General features: G+C 41.5%; 1 protein-coding gene across 1 annotated transcript; it reads left to right on the top strand.

Annotated features, from left to right (window-relative positions):
* Nucleotides 1-211: 211 nt before the first annotated feature.
* On the top strand, nucleotides 212-11,344 carry LOC120048711 (complement C1s subcomponent-like). The gene is made up of 11 exons (XM_038994874.1): nucleotides 212-320; nucleotides 1,342-1,540; nucleotides 2,123-2,303; nucleotides 2,451-2,576; nucleotides 3,227-3,420; nucleotides 3,872-4,022; nucleotides 5,441-5,556; nucleotides 5,744-5,810; nucleotides 9,205-9,336; nucleotides 9,547-9,621; nucleotides 10,196-11,344. Exons 1-11 carry the CDS (start codon nucleotides 307-309, stop codon nucleotides 11,026-11,028), a joined length of 2,088 nt encoding a protein of 695 aa, XP_038850802.1. The 5' UTR covers nucleotides 212-306; the 3' UTR covers nucleotides 11,029-11,344.
* The last annotated feature ends 104 nt before the right edge of the window (nucleotides 11,345-11,448 follow it).

Raw genomic sequence — 11,448 nt, 5'->3', positions numbered from 1 at the left:
CCTCCCTTCTTCTCTCTCTCTCTCCCTCACTCTATGCACTCTCTCTTTCTCTGTCAATTCAATTCATTTTTTTGGCATGGGAAACATGTTTACATTGCCAAAGCACGTGGAAAAGATAATAAACAAAAGTGAAATAAACACTCAAAAATGAACAGTAAAGTTCTCTCTCAACGTGTAATAGATGTTGAATTGACGTCTGTGCCCAGTGGGAGGGGTTAGAGGGAGAGAGTCAAAGTGAAATAGCAAGAAAAGAGAAAGACAGTGAGTTTGTTTAATTGCTGAGGCAGAAGTGATCACTTCCTCACCATGCTAGGAGTGAGGTATGTAATGGTTTTTCATAATCTCTTATCAAACAGAATATAAACACAAATATAATATGTAAGCTCATCTCCCTGCATTTATACAGCACTAAGTGATATTAAAACAAGCAACACATTTTAAGTGACGACCTTATGCAACGATCGTGATTCATAGTTTCCTTCTTGGGATATGTGGTGTAATTTTCTTCTTCCTCAATGGATGTGATTGTGTGAAATGAACCCAGCATTTGTTAATAAGGGCTGATATTATAATATATGTACTGTAAGTCTGAACAGATATTCACATGCATCTCTCACCCTTGTTCTTTCTTTCTGTTTGTCTGACTGTTTCTCTCTCTATTTGTTCATATTATTGATTCTCTCTTTTTCTTCATACTTTCCTTCTCTCTCGGTGTCTCTTTGTTAATCTTCTTGTTCTCCTCTTTGACTGTGTCCCATCTTTCTCTCTGTATCTCTCTCACTTTTTGCCCCCCCTTCTCTCTCGCTTTCTCTCCCTTCTCTCCTCCTCTCTCTCTTTCCGTCTTCGTCCTCTCCCCCCTTTCTATCTTCATCCCCCCTATTTCTGTCTTTGTCCTCTCCCCCTCTCTCTATCTTCATCCTCTCCCCCCTCTCTTTCTTTCTGTCCTCTACCCCTCTCTCTTTCTGTCTTTGTCCTCCCCCCGTTTCTGTCTTCGTCCTCTCCCCACTCTCTTTCTGTCTTCGTCCTCTCCCCCCCACTCTCTTTCTGTCTTTGTCCTCCCCCCGTTTCTGTCTTCGTCCTCTCCCCACTCTCTTTCTGTCTTCGTCCTCTCCCCCCTCTGTTTCTGTCTTCGTCCTCTCCCCCCCACTCTCTTTCTGTCTTTGTCCTCCCCCCGTTTCTGTCTTCGTCCTCTCCCCACTCTCTTTCTGTCTTCGTCCTCTCCCCCCTCTGTTTCTGTCTCCGTCCTGTCCCCTCTCTCTCTTTCTGTCTTCGTCCTCTCCCCCCTCTCTCTTTCTGTCTTCGTCCTCTCCCCCCTCTGTTTCTGTCTTCGTCCTCTCCCAGCCTCTGTCTGTTCCTCCTGCCCCTCTGTGCCATCTCGATGCTCTCGGGGTGGGTGGAGTCTCCAGGCTATCCCCGTGGTTACCCACCTGATGCCAGTCTGAACTGGAGCAGGTGTGCCCCTCCCGGCCACACCCTCGCCCTCAGGCTGACACACCTGGACATGGAGGACAGTGACGGCTGCGAGAACGACGCCCTGGAGGTCAGTGTGAAGGGTTAAAGGCAATTATTTATATATACACTATATGACTGATAGGAGATGTTGTTTTGAAGCCTCCATCTTGGCACTCCCCCACCAGTGTAAAAATTGTTTTGGAAGCTATAGAAATGCATTTATTAATTTCTACATTTGTTTTTGCCATGCTTATTATATTGCAGTCAACTTAATGCATACTTTTAAATTATATTATGTGAACTAAACATAAAAATAAAACATTTTCCTTAAAGCATACTTAAATACATTTTGTCCTTGAAACACCGTAGAATTCTATTCATTCATATGGAGGACTGCTTCTTCTGGGGAGTGCAATTATGGCCGACTGGTAGCTTCAAATCCTCTCATTGGCCAATACATAGCATGAACAATCCATTGGTTAAAGTCAGGTGTCACTGACTCAAGGATGACACTTTTACTGTAATGTAACATACTTTGAGATATGGCAAAAAGTAATCTATTATTACTGTTATTGGGGTGGGAATGGGAGGGATATTAGATGTCACAATTAGTAATCCTAAGGTGTCCATGTGTTTTTTAAAGAGTTCTCTCCTCTCATCCCTCTGTTAGATCTTTGCAGATGGAAAGCACATAGCCCTTCAATGTGGTGAAATGTCGTTTGAGGACCTTGATTCTACCGTCAATCCCTCACTCCTTTCCTCCGTGGAGGGCTGCCTCTCTCTCTCGTTCCGCTCTGACTACTCCAACACCAAGAGACACACTGGCTTCAGAGGCTTTTACATGCTGCAAGGTGAGGAGGAGAAAGGGAGCATTGTTTCATAAAGCATTGCTGTATTTCTCTTCGACTATGATGAAATTGTATTTTTTTGTTGTTGTTGTTGTTGCATTACCTCATGTAACCAATGAACTTAGTCAGACATATGTTGTCTTCTAACAGACTTTGATGAGTGTGAGGAGGACCCAGATAACGGATGTACCCAGTTCTGCCACAACTACATTGGAGGCTACCTCTGCTCCTGTCGCCTTGGTTACCACCTGGACACAGACGGACACACCTGCACAGGTATAGAGAGACAGAGGCGAGGGATAGAGGGAGATAGAGACCGAGAGAGAGAGAGAGAGAGAGAGAGAGAGAGAGAGAGAGAGAGAGAGAGAGAGAGAGAGAGAGAGAGAGAGAGAGAGAGAGAGAGAGAGAGAGAGAGAGAGAGAGAAAGAGAGACAGACAGACAGACGAGAGAGCGAGAGAACACTGTATATATACATAATATGACATTTGTAATGTCTTTATTCTTTTGGAACTTCTATGGGTGTAATGCTTACTGTTCATTTTTATTGTTAATTTCACTTTTATTTATTATCTACTTCACTTGCTTTGGCAATGTTAACATATGTTTCCCATGTCAATAAAGCCCCTTGAATTGAGAGAGAGAGACAGAGAGACGGGAAGGGACGGGGAAAGAGGAAGTGAAAGACAGAATGAAGAGAGGAGAGCAAGAAGGAGAAGCACTAAGGGGAAATGAAAACAAAGAGAGAATGATGAAGAATGAAGTATAATGATGATGCAAATTGTATTAATAACGACAAAGATGCGATGGCGTTACTACTTGTTGCTCGTACAGCTACCGACTTCATGATACAACACCATCCCTCTGTGATGATGATGATGATGATGACAATGAGGGTCATGTTATTGATCATACGTCTCTACCACAGTGAGTTGCACTGAGGACCTGTCCGGCTCGCTGCGTGGTGTGATATCCAGTCCGTCTCGGCCCGGCCCATATGCTGAGCATGCCCACTGCTCCTACATCCTGTCAGTAGAGGACAACCTGGAGCTGCTCCTACACTTCACTGGGGAGTTTGATGTGGAGCAGGGGCCAGACGGACAGTGTGTGGACACACTCATGGTGAGTAGCTGTAGCCTATAAATAGGGCCTAGAGTTTTCCTAGGTCATGTGGTCAAGGAAAACTCTGCTGATTCTCACTATTACTATGTGTAAATTCTGTGAAATTCCTACATTATGCTGTGCACCCTCCCATGAAGGTGACCAATCCCTTTCACAAGATTTGCACCTGACATACGCTGTGAAAGTAACCAGGAAGTGACTACCCCCTCAGCCTTGTAGTTTTTAAAACGTAGTGCAATGGTCTAGAGTAAAAACTTGATAAAAGGCATCTGGTAGCGGAAGTGGCCGTCACCTTCACAGCGAATAGGAGGACATTAAACCAATCAACTACATTTCAAGGTCACTGAATATGCTTCAACAACAATGTCCCCCTCTCACCTTGTAGTCTCACAGTATTTCTGATACAGTACATATCCTGTTTTCCCGGTACAACATATTCTGTTGTTTTCAGGTTGAGACTTCCGCTGGGACTCAGGGGCCATTCTGTGGCCGTGTGCCCCCCTCCCCTCCCCTCCGCACTGGGTCACACCACGCCCGCATTCTCTTCAACTCTGACGGACAGGGCTCCAACAATGGCTTCACTATCCACTACAGAACCACAAGTAAGGCTTTCTATAGGGTCATGTACGCTTTTAGGAAACGACTCATTATCCATTAAATAATATGCACACGATAACTGAAAAACGACAACTTTTATACATAAATAAAGCACATTTCTGGATTAAATCATGTAACATACATACCCTTTAGCAGATGCTTTTATTCTAAGTGACATTTCACGTGTGGATGGCGTTACAAGCACCAAGCTCTACCAACTGAGCTACAAAGGACCACCCTGTACAGTGCCTTCGGAAAGTATTCAACCCCCTTGACTTAAAAAAATTATTATTTAGTTAAAGTGAAATTAAAATGGATTTAATTGTCATTTGAAGAAAAATGTGGGTACATCTCTAAGAGCTTTGTACACCTGGATAAAACAATATTTGCCAATCTTTCTTTTTTAAATTCTCAAAGCTCTGTCAAGTTGGTTGTTGATCATTGCTAGACAGCCATTTTCAAGTGTTGCCATAGATTTTACAGCCAACTTAATTGTATGTGTAGGGTACAGAGATGGGATAGTCGTTCAAAAACCATGTTAACCACTATTACTGCAGACAAAGTGAGTCCAGGTGTAACGGATGTGAAATGGCTAGCCAATTAGCGGTGGTGCGCGCTAATAGCATTTCAATCAGTTACGTCACTTGCTCTGAGACATTAAGTAGGGTTGCACCTTGCTCTGCAAGGGCTGCGGCCTTTGTGGAGCGATGGGTAATGATGCTTCATGGGTGACTGTTGTTGATGTGTGCAGAGGGTCCCTGGCTCACGCCCGGGTCAGGGCGAGGGGACGAACTAAAGTTATACTGTTATATTGGTGCCGTGACCCGGATCACTGGCTGCTGCGGAAAAGGAGGATGTCGAAAGGGGGGTGAGTGTAACGGATGTGAAATGGCTAGCTAGTTAGCGATGGTGCGCGCTAATAGCGTTTCAATCGGTTACGTCACTCGCTTTGAGACCTTGAAGTAGTGGTTCCCCTTGCTCTGCAAGGCCTTTGTGGAGCGATGGGTAACGATGCTTCATGGGTGACTGTTGTTGATGTGTGCAGAGGGTCCCTGGTTCACGCGAGGGGACGAACTAAAGTTATATTGTTACACGGGCAACTTATTATGTGTATTTGTAAGCACATGTTTAACTCCTGAACTTATTTGGGCTTGTCATAACAAAGAGGTTGAATACTTATTGACTCAAGACATTTCAGCTTTTCATTTTTATTTTTAATTTGTATTTTCTAAAAACAACATTCCACTTTGACATTATGGAATATTGTGTGTAGATTAGTGACACGAAATCTAAATGTAATCAATTTTAAATTCATGCTGTAACACAACAAAATGTGGAAAAAGTCAAGGGGGTTGAATCCTTTCTGAAGGCCCTGTATAATGGATCAAAATAAAGTGATGACTTAGGACTTGTTTCATTGCAGCAAAGACCTGCAGAGGGATTGTGACCTCCGACTCCACCTTAGCCCCACAGCAACCTAAATATCACCAAGGTGACACAGTCACAGTGACCTGCGACCTAGGCAGTGTTCTGAACACAGTGAGTAGGCTACAGTACTGTAAGCTCACAAGAGGCAATAAAAGGGTTCAGTTAGCTTTCATATTCAACCTAGAGCTTCGTTTAGTGCTGTAGAAGAACTGAAGACATTTTGACAATTTGAATGTTCTCAAAGACATGACATAATAGATTGTACACTACTAGATACGTGTGTTCTCTCTTCACAAAGGGTGACAACGAGTATGAGTCGACATGCCAGAGGACAGGCGAGTGGAGTCCTGTGTACCGCTGTGAACGTGAGTGAGACGAGACCATCTCTACAATTGTATTTCATAGGATTAAAATAGCCAGCGATTAACACTCTTGATAGATGTAACGCAAAATGTTCTGGTGTAGAAAAATAGCAAAAGTTAAGTATGGATATACGTATGAGGGCCATTCTTGAATTAAGGGGACATTTGAGCTTGCCGCATTTCAAGCTTTCCTTTTGTGAAGGGCAGCCAGGAACTAGTTATGTAGAACTTTGTCTCCACTCTGCATTTAAGCAGTCCTTCACAGCTGATTCTGACTGGGCCAAAGAAATTACAAAAGCGATAGGTATGTTTCAGTGGAGGCTGCTGAGTGGAGGACGGCTCATAATAATGGCTGGAATGGAGCAAATGGAATGACATCAAACACATGGAAACCATATGTTTGATGTATTTGATACAATTCCATTTATTCCTCTCCAGCCATTACCACGAGCCTGTCCTCCCCAATTAAGGTGCCACCAACCTGCTGTGGTATGTTTATAGCCGTGGATATGCGCCCATTCTCCGGGGTTGAGAAGAATAGGGGGTTTCATCACCTTGTGAAAGTGCTCAAGCCTCATAACAAACTTCGCCCTCTCGTACCCATTTCAGCAAACAGGTGGTACTCGCTCTATATAAGCAAGCTAAAGCTGAAGTTGGCACTGTGTTGCACCTACTACAGATGGATGGACCACCAGGGCTACTTATGACATGTTCAAAACAACGGGAACTGGGAAATCTCCGACTTCCAACTTCAGTGTGTTCAAGACAACTGGGAACTCAAAAAAAAAACAAGCTCCGACTGAGAAAAATCCAACCTGAAGTTCAGTGACGTCATGATTTGATCTAGTTTTTTCTTCAGTTGTCTTGAAAGCACCAAGAGAGCTACTTAATGGTGAGAGCCAATCACATTATCCCGGAGTGGGAAATGAGAAGTGATACAGACGCCCCCTTTTTGAGAGTCACACAAGTGTGCATAAGAAAGCATTATAGCATAGGCCTACAGTGGTGGATAAAGTACTCAATTGTCATACTTAAGCAAAAGTAAAGATAACTTAATAGAAAATGACTCCAGTATAAGTGAAAGTCACCAAGTATATACTACTTGAGTAAAAGTCTAAAAGTATTTGGTTTTAAATATACCTCTGTATCAAAAGTAAATGGTATTGTTAAAAAAAACTTAAGTATCAAAAGAAAAAATATAAATGATTTCAAATTCCTTATATTAAGCAAACCAGACGGCACGATTTTCTTGTTTTTTAAATTTACCGATAGCCAGAGGCACACTCCAACACTCAGACATAATTTACAAACAAAGCATTTTTGCTTAGTTAGTCCGCCAGATCAGAGTAGGGAGTAGGGATTAGGGAGTAGGGATTACCAGGGATTTTCATATTGATTTCCCATGCATCTTGCACCTTATGTTAGTGTTGTTGTTGATGAGCAATTGTGTTTTCATTTAAGAAAATACAAAGTGTTTATATTCCTGATGGTGCTCTCATCAGGCATTATATGACTCATGGTCATATATGGAATCAGGTATACTAACACCTTGTATTTTCTTAAATAAACAATAATTTACTACAGTAACTTTTGTAATTGAATTATTCTGCTTTAGCGTAAACCGAACCGTGACCTCAAAGCCGCAATACCTACAGAACCTACTCATTCTAAATAAGATTATCTAAAATTGTCAATGACTGAGATAATACGTAATTATGATAACTAGGTCTATTTAACCTGAAGCGATAGTCATGTTAGCTAGCTAGCTTTTTACTCACCGTCTTTGGTCAGCCACAATGTTTTGCCCATTTGTCTGTCAAAAGTAATTCCACTGAGCGCCTTTTGTCTGGTAAACTTGTTACACAGCTGCAACAATCCTCATTCACGAGCTTGCCGGATCACTTTGATCTTTTGGATTTGGCGAGAGAATTAACCCACCCACTGAGTCATATCATATCTCAATAACCCAGCATCAATAACCCAGCATTAACAATCAAACCTAGCTCTTTTTAAAGAAAACAACCAAACTAAGTGACCCAATGCCTGCAACCCAGCAGTTGGGTCATCCAAACAACCCAGCATTTTTAGTATAGTGATTTTCAAGGTGGTAAAACATACATTACACTAGTAAAAACATTTTTTTACTAGCCTTCTTTGTTTTATTTATCTATATAATATATGAAAATACTTTTGTTCACTGTTTAGCATTACAAAATAATATATAGATATCTCTGAATCTCCAAAACATGTCACTACACCTCTACATCCCCAGTGAGACAAGCCAATTTGTTAGCCCACAGTAGTTTCTAAAATGCAGACACATATTTTGTAGTATAAGGACTTTTTTTAAATAACAAAGTCAAGGGACAGCATTTACCACTGAAATTCAAGAATGAATAAATACCATCCATGTTGATCATCCTTATGAACATTCTTGCTGATCTTGCTTTGAGTAATAATACCCTGGGCCTCGTTTCCCAGTTGTGATGTAATGTAAGCATTACGATGATCGTACCAGTTACATCATTATTTACGAGCCAACTTTGTAAGAGTGTTTCCCAAACAAGCATGTAGAGAGAACGTTCGCTAAGGGACAGGTCGAAATTTACTTGGGGGAGGGGTGGGCACTGGGGAGGGTACAGGGGAGGGTAGTGCGATTTTTCCCTTGGTTTACATTCGCTCCTATACTTGTAGTTTCCATATGAACAATGGCTTGATATTACCCTAATAAAGTTTAGAAACGTTTGTGGTTTGGTATGGTGTGGCTATCATTAAGCTTTAGCTACTGCAGGCCTATGATATGAAGGCAGTGCACCAGGGCGTTTCAACTGGCTCCGACAGTTGAACTTGAGGTGAGGAAGACTGTTTCAGGTCTACCAGAGTTACTCCTGTAATCTAACAATATAATGCTAGTCTTTACAAAATATTTGGATCGAAAATGATCGAATTACCCTCCTTCTGTACGTCTATATGTGTATAGCAGACAGTAACCATCTGACATAAATAAATGCATGTCATGTTGTACCTATATATACATACAGTACCTATCCTAAACATATTGATTCTATGTGTAGTGGAGATATTCGGTGAATAAATTGACTCGGAAGGTCAAAAAACATCAAACGATGCACTTTGGCTGCTCTACAAGTGGTCTGGATCACTTGCAGATGTGCAATGGTTTTTAAGAAGAACGTTACTAATGAAGGTTCTGAGAAATAGATCAGCTACTACAGATACATCTTATGATGGTTCTAACAATGATCTTAACGCTATGAAGGCTCTGGGAAACGATGTCCAGGACTGTTGCATTTTCATAAAGTTATTTTATCTTTTCAAGCAATTTGTTTTGGAATTTGTGTCAAACGTTGGTTTGCTCTGTATGTCTGGTTCACTCTAGCTGTGGATTGTGGAGAACCAGACACTTCTAGTGATGAGGCCCTTCAACTGGTGGACAAGGATCCAAGCACCCTGTTTCGTGACAAGGTCCAGTTCAAGTGTGAATCCAAATACTACACACTGGAGGGAGACGGTTAGTCATTACAGTCTTTTTTACCTACAACTACAACTGCAGCTGTTTTCTTTCACTTTTTATGTAAACCTCCTCCTTTCTTCCATCCCTCCTTCCCTGATCATTTCTATACAGTATCTTCAGTATACCTGCCCTATGCTTTCTGAGCCCGCTACACATGCCATCACTATCTACCCTACCTGTGCTCTTACCTCCCTTCTATTCCTACAGAGAAGTACATCTGTGATGCCAGTGGTACGTGGACATCGGTCAAGGGCCAAGAAAAGTTACCAAAGTGCATCGAAGGTATGCCTCACTATCATTTATCAGGTGTACGCAGTGTTGTGGAGTAATGCACTATATGTAGTTCAACTAGTATTTTAACTACATTTTGCAGTAGCTTGATGGTAGTTTAACTAAATTCAAATCTTGATAGTGTTTACAATATTTTTTTTTTTTACCATGTAGCTGTGTAGCTAACTACTGGAAATACACACAACTTTTTTTGTAAGATTTTTTTTTAGACCTGCTTAATTCTCACTTGAAACTTGTGTTTAATAGGCTTAATTACACATTCTGTTAACATGACTCCAGAGTAAGCTTTTCTTGCAATTTGTAGTTTATGACATTTCACATTTAGTTATGATCATTTTCCACTAAGTTGTTTTTATGTAGTGAACTACTTTTCAAAGTAACTTTAGTTAAGTAAACTAAGGGTAACTTTCGTGTAGCTTACCTTCTTCCAGTGAGAAGTAATTCGTAGCTTGGTAAACTATATTTTCACAGTAGCTTCCCTAACACTGGGTCGATGACAGTACAGTATAACTGGTGTTACACTATCAATGATCCTGTGTATTGTTCTGGATTGTCTATCTTCTAGTGTGTGGGAAGACAGAAACAGATATTTCCAGCTTTGGAAGAATTTTGGGGGGCAGCCAGGCGAAGATGGGAGAGATACCCTGGCAGCTTCTCACTAAACAGCCCAAAAGAGGAGGAGCATCCCTGATCAATGACCGGTGGGCCATCACAGCAGCTCATGTAGTGGATGGCAACGAAGAAAGCAAGCTTACATTTTTCGGGGGGCTGATAGATGGGACAAAAGCAAAAGATACTGATCCTAACGTGGTTATCATGGTAACGGATAAGATTATCATTCACCCTGACTACATAAAGGGCATAGCTGGTGATGAACGCACAAACTACGACAACGACATAGCTCTCATCAGAATGTCTTCCAGGGTGAAGTTAGGGCCCAATGTTCTCCCCATATGCCTGCCTGAGGCTGATGGAGGATTCAAAGAGCGTCAACAAGGCACTGTTTCAGGGTGGGGTGGGACAGAGAATAAACATGAAACCAAAATGTTGGATAAAAGCAAATTCTTGCTTCACACATCTGTGGGAAGATACCCCAAAATTATTTGTGAGGATACACCTGTGTTGTCTATTACCAAGCCAATGGTTTTCACTGAGAACATGTTCTGTGCAGGGGGTGATGTGACAGATAGCTGCAAGGGGGATAGTGGGGGTCCATTATTTCTCCCTATGCTGGGATTAGGGAACAAGAACAACAGAGGGCCATATCGTCTGAGAGGCATTGTGTCCTGGGGTTCCCTTTGTGAACTGGGAAAGGATTCTAAAAAGGGTTACTACACAAAAGTGGAGAATTACTTAGACTGGATCAAGAAGACCATAGAGAGAGAAGAGCAGGGGTAAAAACAGTAAAGAAGACTAAGAATAGTAAAACATACTAGTCAACTCCTAACCTCCATAATCATAATTGCATGCTAATTATTTCCAATACTTTCACTTTTTATAAAACCAGTCTGGTTCTATAAATGACTTGTGTTCTTTTAGTTCAGTGTTAAATGTAACTTCAGTAAACAGACAATACCATCCTGTCATGTCTGAATAAAGTCTCTACTCTGTGGCAAAATCACAAAACATACTGCTGTGCCTTTTATTCATGGTTGTGAATAATGGTTCACAATGTAACCCTGATTGAAAAACCCAAATAAAAATATGATTTATAAAACTCGTCTGAATGTTTGTCTTCAATCAAACTCTCAATTAAATGTTGATACCCTATTTTCTCTCCTCCCCCATTTCTACTGTGCCTCTACGTCTGCATTGCTC

The sequence above is a fragment of the Salvelinus namaycush genome, chromosome 5 (assembly GCF_016432855.1).
Source record: "Salvelinus namaycush isolate Seneca chromosome 5, SaNama_1.0, whole genome shotgun sequence".
NCBI lineage: Eukaryota > Metazoa > Chordata > Actinopteri > Salmoniformes > Salmonidae > Salvelinus > Salvelinus namaycush.
This window is presented reverse-complemented; position numbering and strand designations above follow the sequence as displayed.